The sequence below is a fragment of the Desarmillaria tabescens genome (genome assembly GCF_030435595.1).
Source record: "Desarmillaria tabescens strain CCBAS 213 chromosome Unknown EV420scaffold_24, whole genome shotgun sequence".
Lineage (NCBI taxonomy): Eukaryota > Fungi > Basidiomycota > Agaricomycetes > Agaricales > Physalacriaceae > Desarmillaria > Desarmillaria tabescens.
The window spans coordinates 292129-314092 of record NW_026848323.1 but is presented as its reverse complement, the minus strand read 5'-3'; the positions used below and the strand labels follow the sequence as shown (position 1 = coordinate 314092).

General features: G+C 48.1%; 6 protein-coding genes across 6 annotated transcripts; 2 read left to right on the top strand and 4 right to left on the bottom strand.

The window, feature by feature from the left end:
• Positions 1 to 3252: 3252 nt before the first annotated feature.
• Positions 3253 to 5054, bottom strand: EV420DRAFT_1552719 (nucleoside phosphorylase domain-containing protein). The gene is made up of 8 exons (XM_060473514.1): positions 4827 to 5054; positions 4718 to 4775; positions 4646 to 4667; positions 4060 to 4595; positions 3949 to 4007; positions 3702 to 3914; positions 3448 to 3650; positions 3253 to 3393 (listed from the first exon to the last, which is right to left on the bottom strand). Exons 1-6 carry the CDS (start codon positions 5005 to 5007, stop codon positions 3706 to 3708), a joined length of 1065 nt encoding a protein of 354 aa, XP_060329187.1. The 5' UTR covers positions 5008 to 5054; the 3' UTR covers positions 3253 to 3393; positions 3448 to 3650; positions 3702 to 3705.
• A 321-nt stretch (positions 5055 to 5375) lies between these two features.
• EV420DRAFT_1272264 (glycoside hydrolase family 92 protein) lies at positions 5376 to 8321 on the bottom strand (the record flags this gene model as incomplete). The annotated part of the gene is given in 13 exon segments (XM_060467686.1): positions 5376 to 5457; positions 5471 to 5635; positions 5681 to 5775; positions 5831 to 5947; positions 5995 to 6152; positions 6203 to 6418; positions 6472 to 6586; positions 6642 to 6808; positions 6862 to 6988; positions 7045 to 7137; positions 7184 to 7557; positions 7597 to 7821; positions 7868 to 8321. 13 exon segments carry the CDS (start codon positions 8319 to 8321, stop codon positions 5376 to 5378), a joined length of 2388 nt encoding a protein of 795 aa, XP_060329186.1.
• Positions 8322 to 8975: 654 nt separating this feature from the next.
• On the top strand, positions 8976 to 10931 carry EV420DRAFT_1481129 (uncharacterized protein; the record flags this gene model as incomplete). The annotated part of the gene is made up of 8 exons (XM_060469740.1): positions 8976 to 9074; positions 9241 to 9311; positions 9371 to 9430; positions 9492 to 9593; positions 9741 to 9801; positions 9964 to 10266; positions 10581 to 10667; positions 10806 to 10931. The coding sequence occupies 8 exons, from the start codon at positions 8976 to 8978 to the stop codon at positions 10929 to 10931; spliced, it is 909 nt and encodes a 302-aa protein (XP_060329185.1).
• A 181-nt stretch (positions 10932 to 11112) lies between these two features.
• On the top strand, positions 11113 to 11885 carry EV420DRAFT_1621220 (Chloroperoxidase; the record flags this gene model as incomplete). The annotated part of the gene is made up of 3 exons (XM_060475674.1): positions 11113 to 11240; positions 11296 to 11551; positions 11580 to 11885. The coding sequence occupies 3 exons, from the start codon at positions 11113 to 11115 to the stop codon at positions 11883 to 11885; spliced, it is 690 nt and encodes a 229-aa protein (XP_060329184.1).
• A 2093-nt stretch (positions 11886 to 13978) lies between these two features.
• Positions 13979 to 16593, bottom strand: EV420DRAFT_1644454 (P-loop containing nucleoside triphosphate hydrolase protein; the record flags this gene model as incomplete). Its single annotated transcript, XM_060477651.1, has 12 exons — positions 13979 to 14108; positions 14161 to 14349; positions 14404 to 14822; positions 14849 to 14933; positions 14984 to 15237; positions 15287 to 15417; positions 15470 to 15589; positions 15644 to 15850; positions 15905 to 15937; positions 15976 to 16061; positions 16110 to 16216; positions 16270 to 16593. 12 exons carry the CDS (start codon positions 16591 to 16593, stop codon positions 13979 to 13981), a joined length of 2085 nt encoding a protein of 694 aa, XP_060329183.1.
• Positions 16594 to 18268: 1675 nt separating this feature from the next.
• Positions 18269 to 21030, bottom strand: EV420DRAFT_1272260 (DNase I-like protein; the record flags this gene model as incomplete). The annotated part of the gene is made up of 4 exons (XM_060467685.1): positions 18269 to 18751; positions 18806 to 19015; positions 19072 to 19577; positions 19635 to 21030. 4 exons carry the CDS (start codon positions 21028 to 21030, stop codon positions 18269 to 18271), a joined length of 2595 nt encoding a protein of 864 aa, XP_060329182.1.
• Positions 21031 to 21964: the final 934 nt, after the last annotated feature.

The window sequence follows — 21964 nt, the reverse complement described above, 5'->3', positions numbered from 1 at the left end:
GATCCCTAAGAACAAGCAGGCGAAGCACCGCTCCTAATATACGGACCACTTATCTACATAGAAACACCTTAAACGGAAGTATACACATGGCGAGTGACTGGATCCCAGTCGAATCAAGGTCGAATGGCACCACGAGTGCGGTCGCATTGGTGCAATACCTACAGTAGAATGGCCATTGATGCAAAGAGATAAGGCACGCCAAGTCTCTGAGATAGTAGATCGGGGTGAAGCATGTGGGTACTATCTGAATCCCGGAATTGTTCCTTTTAGGCCTTTGATATCCACGCCGTAATATCCCTCCAGGCGACTCCCGTCCATGCCTTCTCTGTGCGCATGCTCGTTGCCAAGTCCACCGAGAAAGCCGGCTGAGCATGACTCGTGAGAGTGGACGAGAAAGACATCAGGTGCCAATGTGATGCGTATTGACATCGCTGTCCTCGCTACGCCCATTATTCCTGGCTGTAAATGGCATCCAGAAAGATAGGCGCATGGATAGTCTAGCAGGAACATCATCGAGACCAAAAAAATCCGTCGATGGAGACACATCCACAGCGACAACATACACGTCCAGTATCGTGTCAGAAGACGAAATAGAATACGGCGACCCTTCGTTAGGAACCAACCACTCAATTTTGGCTCGCTGCAGATCTTCTTCGCCGCAGAGGATATTAGAAGTCACAAGGGGAAAAGTGCACTTAGGAATTAGGATCCAGAGCCTAGAAAAGCCGTAAGTTCAAGTTGACCCTTGTACCAATTGAGACTACCGGCGAATGATACGCTTGGGAAAGGTGATAACACAATTGACGGTGGGCGCCACATAGCCCTGAAGAAAGACCGCGTGAGACGAAAACTGCGAGTGAAAGGTCGCGGCAGGGGGAGTTGACCCACATGCTTTGGACTGATCGCAAGCTCACTTTGATATCTTCGGGAACTTAATCGAGCCTTGGCCAAAAATTTACTAGTGAGCATTAATATAGACGATAAGAAAAAGGGCCCTACCTTGACGATGTGATTCTCATACTAATCACGCCAACCATCGTAACGCATGATATGGGCACAGGTATCCTGGGCGAAACATCGTGCGATACCTGAAAAGACATTCATAAGATGGCGCCTTTCATGTCTCCGACCGTCGTCTGAAAAATGGCGATAAGGACGTACATACAGTAGCATGAGACTCGGCTCCATGTGAACAGGCTGGGTGAAAGCCTCCGACCGTTCACCGCCATCATTTGTCAGTGTACGTTCTCAATAGCCGATAAGATATACATTATTACGATCTAATTTCAAGTGATCCACCCTGTGCGAAAATCGACTCCCAAAGGTTCTGGGGTAAGCACTTGACAGAGAAATGAGTGGTCGGACCATAATAGATGAAATATAACTTACAAAGACACGCGATCGACTGTTGGAAATGAAAACGTTTTCTCGAGATACAGAGGGCTTCAGTGATTGCTGGTATCATCCATATGGAATTGGGTAAGATATCAGTAGCACCGCCAGACAGTCAACGTCACTATACATTCATCTTGCCAAACGGCATTTTGAAGACTTTAGGGCGTTCATCGAATTGGTCTCGGCCACCGAGGATTGTTTATCGCCATTACTGCGGCTTAACGCATGGCTGAGATCAAGCTGTTGGCTGAAATTAGAACAGTGTTAAATTTGGTGCCCAAGTGACGGCGAACTCGCTAAGACGCAAGCACTTACTTAAGTGACGATCATACTTCGGTTCACATGAGACATCTGGCGACATGTTTGCCATCTTGGAATAGAGTTGAGGATAATACATTGAATCCGAAGTCATGCGCTCTTTGAATGGGCGACTGTGAGAGGACGTGTCGATTTCAAAAACGGAGAAAGCCAGAAGGTGAGCACCATTTTGGGACAAGGTCGGCATTTAATGATTCATCCGCCCTCGGCTTTGGGGCAATGTCTATTGCTTTCCTCTGTCTGCCTTCGCTGAGAGACAGCAAGATAGCGGGAAAAAAATCTCACCAACGGAGAACTCCGCAAGCACCAGTCGAAGTAAATGATCCTCTGATGACTAGCACGACCACTAAGCCAATAGTTCGTTCAGGTCGGCATAACTACCTTGAGAAAACAGACTGCGATCAGGGAAGGTCCGCTCAGCGGAACAATTCCATCTTGACTATGGAAAGTAATTGAATGATAGAAAATTATATCACTGAAAGGAAGATAAAAATGAGATCTGAGCATTGCATGCACACGACAAGGTGCACCGGAGCGCAGGGCAGTAACTTACTTCGCAGTACCAATCGTTTATCGATATCGATCTCTTTATCATAGAAGATATTTCACATCCCATCTACAACAAGACAAAGTCAATTTCAAGTTGACAAAATAAGGGGTGGATACTCGCATGGCCGCAAGACTGAAGGCGCTTGTCACTGTGTGCGGATCGTCCACACTTCGACTGTCTCGTGATGATGACACTAACTCCTAAATTCTAATCAGGATTCGGGCATTGTGCCATATTTTGAGAAAGACCCGTGACCTTTAAGCATACGACGTCTCCCCAGATTTTGGCAATGCTGGCAGCTGCACGCTCTTCGAGTTCGGGAACGTCCTCGAATGTCTAGATTATGAACTTTCGTAAACACACAGCAACTCCGCGGCTAGGTACGTTTTTCATCATTCTGGAAAATTAATCCGCGTGTGGGCTTCTTTCATTTGATCTACAACAGCTATGTAGCGCACCATCTTTACCCAAGCGTGCAGGACTTGAAAAGCAAACTTTTTTCTCGCTAGTGCCCAGTTTTGAAATTACGAACACGGACCAGAAAGAAAATTCTGACCTCTGGGTATAAAAGACTGGAGATAAAATTCTTCCAGGCTTGTGTCATATTTCAAGTTTACGAAGATGAACACGGAGATGACACACACTACCCTGAAAGTGCCATTTTCCACATTGGAATGTACGTGTGGACCTTATGGTTCCCCTCGGTACAAGGCTAGCGTTAGGTAACAGCTGGATCAGTTCAAGAAAGTTCCGGAAGAGACCTTGATTTACCTGAATTAAGGCTTCTTCTGGCTCTTGCGGTTGCCCGGTGATTCCTTCAGCAGCAAATGGATCCCAACGTCCTGCCCAGTGGTCCTTAGAATCAGCAAATAGTCATGATAGAAGACACGGCGAATGTACCCGAAAGAATGAAGATCGGCGACGCAAATCCCAATCATAAGTAAACGATCACTGATGGACCCTGCAGACATGTGGCTCTGTATCACCACTCATTGGCATCGCACCATCGTTCTCTGCATCACGCCACACGGAGGTGTGCTGTCATCCTTAGGAACTTGATTCCGTTTCAATGGAGCAGTGTGGATTTGAAAGCCATCATGATTCATTAAGGCTTGTGTAACCTTGCCCATCTTCGAAGCTTACATGAATAAATGACTAACAAGGATGCGTATGCGTGCACTTACCCGTTGCCCGCTTCATTACACTGACACAGTGGATCATAAGGTCGCGGCATCAGCCGAAATATGTATTCTGCTTGAAGTCTTAAAGAAATTTGTAGTGAGCGAGAAATTCTGAGTAAGCCAAGGTGTATCCAGGTATCAGACGATCGTAAAATCTAAAGCATCTATATTCAAAACATAGTAAATCTGCGGTGTCTATTCCTTCTCTATAGCAGTGGTATCAGCACAATTTAGGAACCAAGGTACATCAATCTTACCATCTCAGTTCACTTGTTCGCCGCTAAAGTACTCAGGGAGGACGTAAGCCAGCTTCTTGCGATGCTCGGGATTCTGTTTCTCCGACCGCGGCATAATTGAGAAGCTCATGGATCCGACTTGTTCCAAGAGGAAATTTTCCCCACTAGCGCTAATAGCAGCATGTAGTTCATCCAACACGGTTGCAGCCACGAGCCGCGACGTCTCTGCATTGGCTTTGAGTGTCTTGAACACCTCAGCTGCAGTCACCGCATCCTGAGTGAGGACGCCATGCATCGTAGTCGGTAGCTGTAGCAATCAATGCGTAGCTGCAAAGCCTTGGCATAAGCGAAAAATCTCACACGGTGACAGAACACGAACCTAAGCTCTGCCTCGCGAGCTAACTTGGCTTCAGGAAGCACGCTCATATTGATCAAGTCTCCACCCCATTGACGGTACATGATACTCTCTGCACGAGTGGAGAATTGTGGTCCTTCCATGCAGACGATACATTTGTCGGTGAACAGTTTCACGCCTCGCCCCTCCTGATCTAAGGCTTTGCGTACTCTTTCCTCCAGCCAAGATACCAGCTTTCCGCTGAATGGGTCACCGAAGCTGGCATGGGCGACGATAGAGGTACCTTCGAAAAAGGATGCCGGGCGTACACCCTTGGTTCGGTCAATGATTTGAGTAGGCAAAGCGAAAGATCCGGGAGATATATCCTCCCGAAGGGATCCAACGGCAGAGAAGGCGACGATGGCGCGAACTCCCAGAGATTTTAGAGCAGCAATGTTGGCTCGTGCAGGAACTGCAGATGGAGAAATGGTATGTCCTGTTCCGTGTCGTGCAAGGAAAGCAACTTGGATTCCAGAGGGAAGTGAACAGATCGAGATGGGTGATGAAGGAAAGCCCCAAGGCTAAAAAAACGCATTTTAGGAAAGGTGCAATTTACTAATCTCGAACGTACAGTTTCGGGATTCGCATGTTTTCTGCACATCTAGTGAGAATCTGATGTCAAAGAAAGAACGATATAGCGCACACAAAGGTCAGATTATCCAAATGGTAGAGCCCGCTCCCTCCGATGATTCCGATTAGTACTGCTCAGGAATTATTGATATTCTTCCAGGGTAGAAACGACAGAGACGTGCCATTTTCTGTCATTTTACTAGTATGTGTCCTCAGAAGCTTGACCAGTCGCGCCCTGGAAGCCAGAGAGAAAATAAAGGGGATGGGATATGACGGTGAGCAAGACGTCTTTTCATTTTGCGGAAAGATGAGAAAATCATTCGCAAGACGCACGTGGGTACGCAATCTTATCAACAATCTCATCTTAGTCACGTGCCATGAATCAAAAGTTCTCACTCTTTAAGTTGCTGCTAGGTTAAATCGTCGCTGCTACTTACCGTGAGGCAGATCAAGGCGTTTCTAGGACTTGCGGTGTTGACGAAAAGAAAAGAGATTAAGCTCAGCTCAGCACCATAACGTTCCGTCTAACGCTTTTACTACTTGACGGATTGTGAATAGTTTGGATTTAGCAAGTGTAGATTGTGCGGATTGTGCAACAGTATGGAACCCTTCATGACATAAGGCCCTAAGGAATCGAAACCGCAATAAGATCCATCGTGCACACAAGCAGCCAAACAGCCAGCGTACCTGTGGTTACAAGCTCCTCGTGTACGATCCCCGTGGTATCCTCATTAACAGCGAATACCTGGAGTCATCGACACTTCAAAGACGACATTTCCCCCATGGTGGATGTCTTCCCATCGAATAATAGGACTTCCCACCATACAGGTCCACCTCCTCCCCGTTCACAGCAACCGACTTCACATATATTGCGTCAGGGTCACCATGCTTTTCCACCGTCAGCGTATATGTTTGTTTTTGTGCATCATAGAATGGTGACGCATCAGGCTCCGAAGAAGGTAGATGAAGCGTGAGTTTATCAAAGAATGGTCTGAATAATCAGGTAGAGACATAGCAGGAGGGGAAAGAAACATACGAGCCGATGACAAATTCCTTCGAGACCGGATTGACAGGATAGAACCCCAAGGCCCCAAAAATATACCAGGCGCTCATCTGCCCGCAATCTTCATTCTGCCTCAACTTCAATATCTATCTCAAAAGATCATCAAGACAAAGCATCACGTACCCCACTCAGTCCTTCCGGTGTATCATTATAATTGGCGCGCGCAATCTCCCGGACCCGATGCTGTGTCAAATCGGGGCGCCCGGCCAGAGCGTATAGGTATGGAATATGATGAGATGGCTTCCACGGATATGAGCTTGATCCTATGTCAACCGGGTCAACCTCACCTCATTACCAAACCAGTCCCAGCCACCATCATAGTATTCGTTCAGACTCTGGACAAACGCCTTGTTTCCGCCCCGCTTCTCTATCAGACCAGGTATGTCATGGACGATGTCGAACGAGTACGCCCATTTGTCACCCTCCGTAAAGCCAGACGTTGGATCTTAATAACAGGTCAGTCCATAGCACCACCAGGTGAGATGAGAAACAAACCTGCCCAGCTGCCGTCAACATTTCTGCCCTGGACGAATCCTTTGGTCATCCCGTTGAACCTAATTTTATCTTCCTCATTCGTATAGTCATCAACAGAGGTGGCATCGCTATTCCAAACAAGCCAAGGCGCATTCATTGACCGCTCGTGTAAGAGCGAGGTGATGGATGGAGATTTGTTGAGATGTGCGGATAACAGCGACAGAGCATGATCATCATCTGACACGAACTGAGTCAGATACCAATCATACTCATGGAAATAATTGGCATACATGCATAGTCCAACGTCCTGCTAACGCTTTCCGAGTGGATGTCGTCATCAACCCACCCTTTCTTTGGGTCCGCATACGACGAAGAAAGACCAGCCCTGACCTCGTAGTCAACACCCTAACGTGAAAAGAAGTGATGAGTGCCATTCCCTCAAACAGTTGACTAATCTCACTTCTTCTCTGTCTTCGTATTTGACCTCCCAATCCTTCTCCGGAGGAACGGTAGCGTCCTTCCACACAGCCTCCCAGACCAGATCGATGTCAAACCCAGATTCAAAACCTTTCAGAATAGCTTCTGTGATCAGAGAATCTGCGTGAGTCGCAATCATGATATTGGTTTCTATAAGTAATCGTCAGTACGAGATGATTGATGCCATCGAGACCCTGTTGTACCAAGGATGTTCTTCCACATAGGTAGCCAACCACCCTCTTTGTAATCTTGCAGCATGCTCTGTATCATTCCAGGTATACGCTCAGGTGCAAAGAGGAGCAAGAAGCCCCATTCGGCTCGATACGTGTCCTGTTATACTTTCGATGAGATAATGCCAAACGCCAAATGCAGAATCTATTGCGTACCCAGATGGAGTAGCCGCTGTATGATTCCCCGTCATGGACCTCATCATCGTATGCAGAATAATACTTGCCGTACTCATGTTGTTCGTATGGGTACTGTATCACCTTGAGCACGAGCGGCAAGAGATGCAAATAGACACACTTGAAGGGCATGGAAGACACTCGTCATCAAGACCCGTCTGTCCTCGAACTTGCCACCTTCCACCTCTACGAGGTCCAATTTCTCCTCCCACGCTGCTCTCGTTTTCCGTTCTGTCACCTCCAAAGGTGTTCCCTGGGGGACTTCTTTTTCAAGATTGGCAAGGGCTTGTTCCATCGAGATGAACGAAACCGCTATCCGTACGTCAACAACCAGCTCCTCCTGGTCACTCGGATACTCAAATCGAGCGTAGGCACCAACTTCCTCTCCAAGCCCTTCAAGCGCTTTCTCTCTCTGCTCCGAGCCCTGCGTTACCCCGTAGCCGTCAAATGCTCGATCGAAGGCGGCGCAGAACCAACCCTTGAATCCACCGTGTCCTTTCCCCTCTCTCTGCTTGTTTTGGACATTTTGCATACTGGATATCGGAGCAATAACCCAGTCCTGCATCTCTGAGTTGTATCCGCAAATCCTATTTTCTTCAGGGAATATACGCGCCCAGCCTTCCGGATACGAGATATTGAAATGAGATGCCGTCGGAGTAGAATGAAAGAGCTCAGAGGGACGCGAAGACTGTAGAAAGATATACGGATGCCACGCAGAGCCCGTTTTGAACGTGAAACGTAGATGACCCACCCTAGATGCTACCAAAACATTAGTCGAGACTGAGAAAACAGGAAAATAACTTACTCGCCGTCATCGCAACGCCAATGCTGCCATTGTCGTCGTCGGTCTCCAATTCAACTTCATACAGACTGACACCAATCCTCTCACTGTCCAATCTTCTCGGCAATCCTCGCTCCTCGAAACGTGCCTTCACCTTCCCATCTGCACTAGAACTCAGTCCTGGTACGATACCAATCATCCCGCTCTCTCCCATCCAAATGGCAGGCTGATGTGTTCCAATGAAACCATGGATGACATCTGAATCGCTGTAGTTATACGGTAGCCTTGAGACGTAATTCTGGTGCGTCTGGGCCACCCAGCGCGTCATACCAAATGGTGGTGCGACCGAAGGTATCATTCCTCCAGCATAATTTGGTTCCGGACCAGTATTTCCGATAAGAGGGTTGACGAGGTCAATATTTGAGCTGGATGCGGTCCATATCAATGACAAAATCGTCGCTGGAAGGAAACCTTTCATCGCTACGGTGGTGGTGGTGGTCACTGGTGTCAGGGTCCCTCTATACGCCCGTCGATCGGTAGTCACGTGACTACTTGTGTCATGCGCGCGACGCGACGCGTTTCTCGGATCTCCTTTCGACACCCACCCCACAGCAAACTAGAAGCCTGGGCACTTCGAATCTCATCCTCTACACTCAACTTGATAAATCAATGCCAACCAGGCGGTGACACAGTCCGTCATAAAGTCGGTACCCGCGAAAGCTACAGATATAATAGATGGAAAAGCGGCTGCGTAGGACCCTGATGACATAGTGACATAGTGATATAGTGCGTATAGCTCATATCTATGCTATTCTAAGCTCACTATATACTTCTAGATAGTCGGACCCTCCCAATCTGAGTATTTTGACTCTGTCGCCTATATAGTCCTATATAGCGAGGGTCATTTTTCCTGATGTAGTATGATTTCATTTCCTAGAGTTGATTATTCTCGCACAGACTAAATGACGTATCACAGGGAGAAGTGCCTTTGCAGGAGCAATACTTACAATGTAAACGGTTGCTGTGCCTGCCAACTACTTCTATGCGTGAACGGGATCTTCAATGCTGATTATATGCGTCCTCAAAGCTGCCAGTGATCTGCGCTCATTCAGCTGTTATCAAATACCTTATAATGCCGAGGAATAGACTGCAGAAGGCACCGAAGATGATGCACCTCATCGACGCCCATTTGCGACCATCATTAAGCGAAGTTCACAAACGTTCATCGATGGTAGATGAAGTCATAGTTCAATGGTAGATGGCCAATGCGCAGCGGTATACATCGACGACGAGATGTAGCGAATCCTAGGTAAGCCGCCGTTTTTCTCTGAAACGGATCCACCTACTGACAGCTGTCCTATTGATTAAAAGTCCTAGAGCTTATCGGTGAACAACAGGTCACTTCGCCAGATAATGGCCTGGGCCATGAGCATATTATAATTTTTCACATTAATTCCTTACCCACGAAGTAAGTCCGATTGAATAGCACGCTTTCTTCAATAATCAATTCTATCAACCAGTTTCTAGATGTAAGCCGCACTCAGGGCTTAAAGAACACCGACGAGGTTACAAAGTGGATACTGGATTGTGAGCAGCTGAATAATACGATTCTTGCATCGCGGCACAACTTTGATCTTCTCAATTGTAGAAGCTCATACAAAATGCATCCAAGGCCGATTTGGGTCGGGAAACGGCATTTTAGGGTTGCTCTGTATCAGCCATTACCGTCAATACCCGAACGGTGGTTTCGGTCTGTATCTCTTTCGCTACAAGGGACGGACGAAGCATAAAGACCTACATCCATCGCCGGTGGAGCCGGATGCACTCGTGAACGACAAAGACCTTACACTGAGCCCCAAATTCAAGTTTCGTCATGCCTGCAATATACTAAGCATAGCTTCTTGAAGAAGACGAGCGGGAAGTTCAGAGGCAACGTTGAATTCTCTTCTCCCATTCTCGTCCGTGACGTTTCAATCTATAGGTCAAGTGTTTCATCGCATCGCCAACACTTGGACAGACTGAGCGTTTACCGAAAAGGCTATAGAGAACTCCGCGGGTTTGACTTATTTTTGCATGGGTGATGACCCATGCATCATGCAATAGCCGTTCTATTTCAACAGCGTCGATCCGATGCTTGTTTATATCCACAAACTCCCGATATCGACCTGAACCCCGATGGCTATGGTCATTATCCCCCTACGGCTTTCATGCCTAATGCATTCTGGATGGCCTATTCAAACGAAATAGCGGAGCGCTGGGACTATTATAATCAGAAGGCCAAAGCAATAGGTACCGAATGCAAACGTGACACTATCAAGTGTCGGGACGAAGACGGAAGCCCAACGACGGACAGACAGAGAGCATCTCTTCTAATGCGCCTCATTACATCTAGAAGCGATGCTCATCCAACTCCCATCTTCAGAGTAAGTTCATGGCGATGTTGAGATTTCTAGCTTAATTGACTTCTTCCGAATCTCGGACACCGAGAGCAAGTTCCGATGTTGAAATCAAGTCTGAAGGAAGACGGGTCCCGTGTCCTGATATACCTGAAACTAGGGTGAAACACTTTGCCCCGCTCTTGAGTGCTCTCACAGCACAGGTTCAAGTCAATATCGCAGCCGTGACCCATCTCGCGAGCAAGCAAAACTGCGCGTTCAAGGTTTAAACAGACCTGCTATTGCGCGCTAGATTTTTTTTTTCATTGCTGACCAGTACCGGTAACAACTTACCCGGTCAGGAAACCTTTCAACAAGTGACGGCATTTTCCGAACAACGTGTTCCTTATCCTCAAGCTTCCAGGCTGGGTCGAAAACGGACAGAAAAGGTTAGTGCCCCGTCTTGGTGATTAATGTACGGTGATTGGTCATTCGGTATGTACCTTTAGTCTGCCTATATCTGGCGGGTCAAGCGGAATCTGACACCGCCTGCGTTGTTTCTGACAGATGGGTAAATCTCCATACAGGAACATACGGCCCTGAACCTCCTTTTCTCACCTGGAAATCTCGACGATCTCTATTCTTTCGCCATTTTCCAGCGATTCTCTGTCCATTTTGCTACTGAACGACGGGATGAGAACGATCCGAGATAGTATTAACCGGTCCAATGAAAGCCGGAACCTTCTCTACTTTATTCAGCGCCAATCATGACATAGATCGCTGGTATTTTAGGCCCGGCGATTGAATATCGCGCGCGTATCGCTTTTGTATAAAGACGGGTGCATTCGCTAGTATTTTTCCAATATCCCTCTCCCCTCATCGCCCCACCTAATTATGTCTGATACCAAATCCTATCCCCTCGAGAAGTGCCCAGTCACTGGCCACGAGTATCGTCCACCCCAGCCTGGTGATTCTCGTTCAGTGTGTCCTGCACTCAATACCATGGCGAACCATGGATACATGTCGGTCTCCTATGTTTTGTGTCCATTGATTAGTTTGCTCACCACCTCTGTACAGACCGCGTGACGGAAAAAATCTTACTATTCCAACAATCGTATCCGGCCTTAAAGCATGCTACGGACTCTCTACGGGACTCGCTGCTTTCCTCACCATCGGCGGTTTCCTTTGGATTAGCAAGTTATTCTCTATCGACCTCTTTGACATCGGTCGGCACGGACGGGTCGAACACAACGCGTCGCTTGTCCATGCAGATACTCCCGAAGGAGAAATATACGCTCCTACCAAGATACACGAAGACTGGGTGGAAGAAGTTGTCGGTGATATACAACCCTGTGCTCTAGAATGCCGGGAAGGTGTCACGGGTCGATGCGGAGGATGTAGCAAGGATGCGTGTTAGGCGGGAGAAAACTTCACCCGTCATGGACGCGCTACATGCCGAAGTGGCCAGGGGAGAGATGGCACTTATACTTGGAATATGGGAGCAGAAGGGTGAGGCCAAGACAGGCGTTCCTCTTCCATGGCTTCTGGATTGGCTGGGCAATGAGAGGCTCCCAGAGAGATGGACGCCTGACCATAAGCAGACTCTGTCCGATACCGTGGCGCGGAGTAAAGGAATTCGGTTATGGATGGAGAAGATCAGGGGATAAGGTGCAATGGTGAGACCGACTCGTTATCGTTCTCTCATGGAGACTCATTGCACCCTACAGATCGAATTAAAAACTTTTTATTCTTAAGGCAGTTGTTCAATATTGTATACTATCAATCCACAATTAGTTCGAACCAATAATTCCACTTCAAGTTGATGATTAAGGCCCCTACGATGCGCAGCGCTGTCACCAAGCTGACACCGCGTACCTGGCGAGACTTTGCAAACTCATCCCACCGACGGCGGCCCTCATAGCCCGTCCTCGCGGACTGTACGGCCATCTTTGCCGTTCCAGAGCTCTCGTTACCAGTGCCGCTATCTTTTAATACGGACATACCTCGGACTCCCACTGCACCGTCTCTCGTCATAATTACTTATGCACGATGAGAAAAGTACGAAGACGTGGGCGTAACGCGCGATGCACTTAACTGTGCATCGGCAGGCGTTTAGTCAGTATTTACCGGCTTACATCCGTCGAGGCGATCCGAGATCCTCCCGATTCACGGCGGTCACCACTCAAATGGCTTAGCCTTCTGTTACAGTCACTTGCAGCGTTCGCTCGATGGGAAACATCAGAATTCAATATATGTAGTAAGCCCTGCTGACAATTAAATTGCCTACTAGCGCTCAACGTTCAATTATTAGTTCTTCATTTAACCTGTCACTGATAGTTGGCATATATGGCTTGGCCCTGTCAGAATGTGTATCCTGTGGTATGAAGTCCCATGAAGTCAATAGAAATGCTATGACCCGGTGCCGGTGCTCTGATCTAGTGCCTTGATGTGACAGATCTTCCGCTCCTCCTTGGTCAGTGGCTGGCAAACCACCCTCAGTCTGGTATGTTCTAATTCTAAGTTCTTCGCTAGTGAATAATGATCAGCGGAGTTTGAAGCCAGTCTTACTCTATTGTTCCATGTCGCCGATAAGTCATAACTGTTCCAGCATGGCCTCACGATGGAACAAGGAGCGTTATGCATATCGTGATGGGCCAGTCCAAGATGCCTTGGACTCTTTCGTACACACGGTTTATTGATGCCCGGGCATGATCACGACCGCATGGATATTGTCGAAGATACACCGCCCAAGCTTGAAACTTCTGTGCGAACAGAATTATAGGGTTTGATCCTGATGAATGCGGTTCTTGTCCTAATCAAGTCATGCCCTACAGGCTCTGTGGTATTGATTATCCACTGTTGCTTTGATGACGATATGCACCATTAAGCTGTGTTGAATGGACTCGGATTCGAAACTCGAGTACAAGTATTTCGTCGAAACCAGCTGCATCGAAGTGGCGGTGGTGACTTGTTGCCACCCGTACATTCTTGATGACATTTGCAAGGACAGCGTGAGATTGAATCAGTGCTGTTCAACTTGTCTTTTCATCTAACGGGCAGTTCCTACCCTTTCTCTCTTCACAGATCGGATCAACGTGCTCTCACCCTTGAAATTTCCTCTTTTTGTGAAGGTAGATGAACTGGAGATCATTTTGTTGCATGGAGATCAGGAGATCGGGCCGTAAGTCCCCCAGTAACCAAGCGACAGCTTACTCATCCTCGCTTTCGACTATCACAGTACAGCCAACTCGAGTCAAAGCAACGAACCACAGAATGGTCCCCGAAAGTGACAACGCCGTTGCGAGGACTCCGGCTGAAGCATATGGACCTTGGGGTCGTTCTTTTTCCCATTCATCGACCTTTCTGCCCGAACTCAGTGATCCAACTCACACAGGCCTTCTTCATCCGGTTGCGTCACTGGCCACGCAGGGAATACCATCCTCAAGGGCACTTCAAGCTGAATGGGGGTATTATTTAGCCGAAATATTCCGTCTGTTTATCTCACTTGCATATTCAAGTAAAACCTTAGAACTTCTCAAGTAGATTACCATAAGGTCGTGGACGATTTTCACATAGCACATCTAGAAGTCCTTCGGACAGGCATGACTCGAGTTGGACTCGAGCGAAGACAGTCGGTCTTGGCGGCAAGACCAACATCGTATTGAATTATTTGATCCTCTTGCATTTCGCATTTCTAATGCAAACGACTTGGACTACTGTATTTTAGGATTGATATTTCGTGACAAAACCAGCGGGTATTTTAAGAAGCCACAGAAGAAGCATTGGCAAAGGCACTAGCCTGGATGTTATACAGCTTCGCATACTCTCCGTTTTTTGCTATCAACTCTCCATGGGTACCAGCCTCAGCAACAGACCCATCTTTCATACACCTGCGAAGGAAAATCAATACCGTGCTCGATCTGCGAAATTAATACAGCCCACACAATAAGATCAGCATGCTTCGTTAGATGCCCGAACCGATGCGTAACAAAGACCATGGTCTTGCCACTCCGATGGTTTTGCAGATTTTCGAATAAGGCGGCTTCAGCCTCAGGATCCATTGCAGAACTAGGCTCGTCCACTGCAACGAACTTCAATGCTTCGGATTCAAAGCGCATGAATGTGCGGGATCTAGATGTGATTCCTCAGTAAAGGTTGCAGGCGCATCGGACATCACAAACTTACGCGACGATTCGCTGCCGCTCACCACCAGAGAGCTCTATACTTTTATCGAGCTTATCTAGCTCAATTCTCAACGGGTGATCGGCTTCGGGGGGAACGTGGGACGCATGGTGGCTTTGCAACAGCGTCAAGACTGTGTCCTTCCCTCTTTCCAGCTTCTCCAGACATGGTGTGGCTCCACCTAACTCGGCCGCCTTTAAAATCTTGGTGTCGTCGGATACATGCTCGACACAGCCGAGACCAATGTTCTCTCCAAGTGATATAGGAAAAATTGTATGATCCTGCGTAAGCATGGCCATCGCCTGTCGAAGGTCGGCCATGCGATAATGGGATATAGGTAAACCGTCGACAAGGATCGACTCTTCAGGGTGACGTCGGGTCATATATACGGGCGAGGACTTTTGAGGATCGTGGATTTCCCGCTACCGTTAGCACCTACGATAACAACCAATTGACCAGATTTGATAGTCAGGGATAGATTGCAGATCGCAGGTTTGACGCTCTGGCTACCCGGATATGAAAAAGATAAGTCACTGTCCTGTGGATCAGAAAGCGCTGTCAGGTTTGAGGGAATGCCTCTTACCGAATTTCGAAGGACATTCCCTTCGCCTTTTCCTCTTCTGAACGAGGATAGTTGACAGTACCTTCTTTGAGTTGATTTTTTATCTTCCCCGCCTCGTATAACTCCTTTAATGTCTGGCATTCGTCTGAAAAGTAACGAACGTTGAGTATGAGGTAGTCCATTGATCGTTCAAATGATTCTGATGTCTGCTGCATGATTGCTATCGAAGACATCGAAAATTGGGGGTCTAGGATCGCACAGAATGTGGAATATATCTGTAGACTGCCTGTTAGGATGGCGTGTCTTGCAATGGGCGTCACGTACGGTTGGAAAGAAACCTAACAGTTGATTAATGATGTCGCGAGGTGAAGTCAAGGTCACCCGTCTGTGATAATGAGCGGACAGAGACGTCTCCGAAGCCAAATCCCCAAGCACATCAAGGGATTTTTTATACTCTATTGAAGAATCTATTAGTAAAGCATCATAGAGCTCGTGTAAGCGTCTTACGAGCAATTATGTAGTTCGCTAAATCTCCTCCAACGATCTCAGATCGATAAGCTTCTGAGGACATGGTGCGCAACGCAAAGAGTCTCTTATAGGATTCATTCTCTGTGTAAGCGATGTGTGCTAAAGAGGTATATTTATCACCGAATCTTTAGGGCGAATGAACAAAAGGCCTACGTTCTCTGTGCCACATCGGTTCCGCGGCTAAGGTCTTGATGACTGGTTTGACGAAGCACAGCAGAGCGAAGACGCGTGAAGTCTTAGCACCAGAGGAAGAGGCAACAACGGCGAACTGGCTCCACGCTCTTACTATTAATGAACCAAATTGGATAGCGCCAACAAAAGTGTTCCAGCCATCCTCTGCGGCAACATACGAATGCGTTTCTAACAAATAATGTCAACAACCATGCAATATACGAGTCGAGAAAACCTTCATACCTTGAGAAGTAGCAACATCAGTGTATAATTGAGCTAAAGGCAAATTTTGAATTATTCAAGTAACAAAAGACCCAGGATAGATAAATTCTTGCCTTGCATCAGGTATAACTGGAAATGATTCTGTACCTGGGCCTGGAGCCTTGGGAAAGCCCGGTCGCTAATTTCGGTTAATCGCTACATAGGGAGAAGACAATGAACAACGCACATAGCTCGCGTCGAGATTGTAGAGGCGATATGAAAGATCAAGCGAACTGAGAGTGCTTTCAAAATGGCAAAAGTGTTAGGCCTTCCTTTGCGCAAGCCATCCTCGATCTGTTTTACGCGTCAGCCACTCGTCAAGAATAACATAGGGATAACAGATATACAATCTTCAAAAGACGGCTCGATAAATAAAGTGGAATTGCGGTCTCGATAGCAGAAAGCACTCTTCCCAACACGTATACGATGGTTAGCAACGGATCCAAAGCGTATACTTCGAGAATGAGTCGCTTCAACAATGGCATGGCTGCTATTACGTCCTTCCAGTTTTGCAGGACACTCTGCCGGCCGGTGGGGTTCCTGACCATACAAATCTTCCAGATTCCTCGCTCGAACCTCTCTACCTGTGGGGGCTTTTCTGTACTTTTCTTCATTCCGAGAATGCTAACTAAAGCGTGAAGAGGAGCCACAGAGTTCCAATCCACAGGCATCTTCAGGAAATCGGATTGTTGGACTGAAAAATAAAGCAATAATGAAGCGAAAAATTCGAAGGCGCAATGAGAAAATACCTAGATCAAGGCAAGATCAAGGTCAGAGTTGGGAGAAGTTAGGACCTCGGAGAACGAATTGCTTGGGCGCTAAATTGTGGACTCCGACTGAACAGTCAACCACAGGCCGTAATTATGGGCCATAATAAGGACATGTGTCGTGGAGTGATTGACCGGCGGCTATATCCATTGTTTTCGTCGACAAATGCGGAAGAGAAGAAGACATACCATGGCTGCAGGGTCAACCACGGCAACTCCGGTCCAAACACTGGACTACTGGATAGCACTTTTTTCTTCTCTTGTATCAAGGGGCAGAGAACATACGATGCGATGCGAGTGGTTCCTTGCAAATGGCCTGTCCCCAGAACTTTCAATGGTAGTAGATAGGAAAAGGTATTGGTATTGGTACCGGCACAAGGTCCCAATAAGGAACAGCCTACTGAATTTTCGTCACCATCACAATGGGTTTTCATCCTATTCATTATTGCCTATCCATTCTCGGGAGAGTTGCTGAGCATACCTTCAAAACGGGGAGGAAAGCAAATGGTAGGTCTAGATGAAGAGCAAACCAAGGGGGAGGCACCACTAATATCCGGCACATAAAGGAGGGGGGATGGGGGAAGCCTTAAACGCGACACTGACTTGCCTTATTGAGCCGCGGGATTTCTGATTGAAGTATATTTCAATAGTTTTGCATCAATATGATCCATTTGGGGTCTTCTTAGACATATTCCTGGCTAAAGTGCGGTGCAGGAGGCAAACCGGCAGCTATCGACAACAAACCGGCAGCTCCTCTCCAGGAGACGCTCGGGAGGTTAAACACTTTTTTAAAACCAGCTGCCGCCTTGGAGCAAGCTGAGGCCCGCCGTGACAAGCGAAGCAAACAATAAGGAATAGCTCGAGTAGCACAGAGTCTGGTAGTAAATGTCTTTTCGCATCGGAAGGAAGTTTATTATCCGATGGCTATCCTCAACAGAAACATGCTAGGGTCAATATGACAGCTCTTGAAAAGTTAACAGTCCAAATACGCTAGCTTACTATCAAAATGTTTTTGAGATGTCGGCATGCAGAAGCACTCCAGTTGCGGATAGTGCGAATGCTCGGGTCAACAACAAAACGAGGGGGAGTCATAGCACGACAATCTCTTGAATCCTTCCCTCCATCGTTGTAGCACGGTGACTTTTGAACGGAACGGGATGGAGAATGTCATAGCGCGAAAGCTTTTCGACAGCCCCCTTCGTTATAGCATGGTAACTTTTGATGGAACAGGATCATGACAATTGGCAGGAGCTTCATGGGGAAGTCCTAGAAGAAGCGCCACAATCCCTATTTCTACATGTGGGGCGTCATCCAGATATTTTATGTACCATCCATCGAAATAAGTGCGATGTACCCAGAGGAAATTACAGGATCGCCCAAAAAATCCTTTTCATTACTATCTGCGCTAATCTGCGCTGATGCATTACCTACTATCTATGATGGATGCGATTTACAAAACGAGTGATACACGACGTATGGTATAATGGTCCTAGAAGAATGTCCATATTGAAGGTAGGTTGTACACATGGGAGGAAACCGAGGGGAGGAAGATAATAATGTAACCTGCAATAAAAAACACTCATACCAACTGCTTACTCACATAAAATGCCCTCAACACCGCAAGGCGCTTCTGCTCCTCGTCGGCCCACCTCACCTGAACCTCTGATTTGTACTTTTGCCGTATCTCATGACGCACACTCTTGATGGTCATCTTGAAAGCAGACGAAACGGGTCGGTGGTCCGAAACGTTCGCCTCATACCTCCGATAATGTATCTGTTCTACTCTTGACGGGACCCTGGCGCGCCATAGAACCCGGTCGCACCATGCCGGTGACCGACGTTTCTCAGAAGAGTCGTATTCGTCTGACCGGCGATCATACTTGTATGTTGGAGGGAACGAAAGTGGTCCCTCCGAGAACCCACGGAGACGACAACCACGATTGTACTTGATCTCCTTCAACAGTTGATCATGAGGAAGCATGGATTCCCATTCATTGGCACGAACAGATGCGACGATGGCATCCCGCCGTTGGTCGATACGATAATTCATATCACCATTGATCTACAAGGGGCGTATCAATTGACAGGACAAGGTTCAGGCCTAGCTTGAACTTACAAAAACCATCTCATGATCTGTAACGGCTGATCCGTCACCGCCTCCAACGAAAGGTACCGATTCTGAAGACATTGGAAACATGGTTTTCTCTTCAAGGATACCAGCAATATCTGCATTGCGCGTTCGCACTTTATTCTGACCAGCACCCAGGTGGCAGTTAATGAAGCACATCGAAGAATCTTCGATGATGAAGCGGGCAACGATACCGCCCTGTAGGACAAAAGATAAACATCTATGACATCAAAAGAACAAAACAGACGGCATACCTTATTCCCATATCGGCCTCCCATACCTCTTTTGATCGTAGAGATAGCCATATCCCTCAAGGTCACCCTCTCCGTGTTCTTCACAAAAATGCACGTAAACAACCCTACCAAGCTCTCCGTATGCACAACCGTATACGGACACTCTGGTGGCATGGCCAGCCTCACTGCCAACAAAAGCTTATCAAACCACCTCCTATACGCCCCAGTCACCTTCTCAGAAAGCCCAGGTAGTACACCCTCCTCATGTTTTTTTCCGCCAGTCGCTGCCGTCAGCAGGACGTTCTTCGCCGCCATTTTCCTACTCTCCAAATCTATCACCTCCTGGAAGCCGAACGAGATGATGTCCGGACTATCAACACTCATCAAGACATCGTGCAAGAAGTTGATGTTCGCAGGGTCGCCAGTGAGAGAGTCTGGCTTGGCAGCGTCACAGTTCCATGACACGAGAAGAACGGTGAGATCACGGAACTGGCTGTACGATTGTTCATATTTCATCAATTCTTGATCTACAGGGTTGACGAAGATCAATAGGAATCAAAATCAAAGAAGGCGGAAGAACAGACCTATCCAATCATAAGAAAGCAAGCCATCCCACAGCCTCAATGCCTCGTCTCTACTCACACTCAGCACACAGAGCCTCCCCGTACACTCTAGTCCAAGTGGATCGACCTGCAGCTTCATCACAGGCATTCCCGGGTGCGGATTCCAGCAGTTTGTCACCACCCAGGGCCTCGGAACCACATCGTACGCCGAAATCGTCCCACTCCTGCTCCCCGCCCACAGCCTATTATTCACGCCTTCAAGGCACAGAATATCTGACATCGATACCTTCATAACCTCCACGCACTTGGGATATCGATCCTCCGTATTCAGAGCCCAAATGGTAATGTATCCCTCCTCGTGTCCAACATACGCACGTTCCGGATCCGATGGCAGAACAGCAGCAGATGTTACAGGCCCGACATGTTCAGTCGGTAATACCGTCCGTCCCACGCACCCAGGCGTAAAGATATCATAAACCCGTATTATAGGCGTCTTTGCAGGAGTTTTCGCTCCTGCCTTGTCCGACCTCGATGCCGTCCAAAGCATTCCTCCCAGCAACTTTGCAAAATCTACCTTTTCCGTTATTCTCACCACCCGCGGTTGAGTATGCGATAACCGGATGTCTTCGCCTTCAGAGTCCGGTGTAAATACCAAGACTTTGCCAGCTTCATCGATAGATACCATTGAACGTCCATACCGGAAGAGATGAATGACGCCGTAGAGGTGGGCGGAGAGCTTCGCGCCAGTAAATTGACCGCTTTTGATGTCGACCTCCAATATGTGCCCTTCTTTCGTTCCCACCCACGCATATCGTCCTTTGTCATGTCGCTCTTCCGCAGGTCGAAACTCGACGCTCGTGATCGTAACGCCTTTAACACCAACTTCCTTCGAATCAAGCACCCATAGAGGCGTATCTTGAACAGCAAGGTCGTATAGCCTTATCTTGTGGCTATGTCCAATAACAACGTGCGTCCCAGACATGCGTACATGGCCGGTATATAGCTCGACAGTGATTTTGTTATAGATGTTATACCCCTCGTGAACCTCATGTATGAAGGGAGGCCGCCTAGAGGACCGACTGCTGTCAGGAAGCATGTCCACCCCGGTGCCTTTCAGATCCTCATCCTCAGAATCATCGTCGGAAGAGTCCGAAGGAGCAGCACGGCGAGCAGGTGGCAGTTTATCGCCTAAAGCGATGGTTCGTGTAGGAGGGGGTAGAAGCTTGCTAGCACCCAATACTCGTCGTTCCGTGGGTGAAGGACATGGCGTGAACTCTGAATGTATGGTGGGGGCGGCTGGGACGGTGACATGAGCACGATTAGGAAGGCGTGGCGGAAGTGTCGGAGGATTGTCATCGACTGGCCCGGAGTGAATGGCTGTGTTGTGCCGTGAAGGTAAAGGGGGCGGCGTTTCCATTGTTGGAGTATAAGGCAGCGCAGAGGCTCTGTGCCTTGGTGGTGGTCGAGGGGGTGGCGGGTGACGGCGGCTGGCTTTGGGAAGAGGGGCAGAATGCTGACTTAGTTCGCTGTCAGGCGAGGAAAGGCTAGACGAGCTGGAGCAAGGACTCAGCTCGATGAGAGGATCTTCATTGCCGGTTGAGGGTGGATCTGGTTGTGAACGTATTTTATAAGGAACATAAGACTTTGGATGAGGTGCAATATGTGATTCTGAAGCTCTTGAAAAGTGGCCTTTGGAATCGTTATTCCTACGCAGGATGGACACAATAAGACAACGATCCATGAGTAAACGGTAAGGACGCACGAAAACTTGGAACGCAACGATGAAATGCTCGTAGCCGCCGGTGTCTTATCATTATTACCCTCCGCAGATTTCCCAGCGTCGACCAAAGATATAGATGGGATGCGGGGGTGCCCCGCGTTCGCTACGCTAATTGTCGGTGCAGGTGAAGAAGGTATAGGCACAGGGCGTAGCAGTGGCGATGGACTTGGTGACAACGCTTTAGGTCCTCTAAAAGGTGGTGGTGGAGGCGGTCGTTTCCTAAGGTCTGACGACGACGAAGAGGCTCGTAATTGTCGTGCCTCGTCCGGACCATCATGGGAATACGAACCGGACGTCGTCCTCTGCCTTGGGCCGACTGGTTCCAACAGCGAACCGTTCCCATTCCTACTTGGTGACCGCTTAATGCTATTCTGCGCGGTCGGCAACGTCTCGACGGCGAGCTGCTCGAATTTGGAGCGCAAGTTCTTCACCGCCGGCTGAGGTATCGTTTCTATTTCGCCATTCTGCATCCTTCGACTGTCGCCACAGCGGTGAACAGCGTCGATGTTGACCTCAGGTATCTCGGCGCCGTTGTGGATGAGGATTTAGGAATAAAAGGAGAAAATGCCGT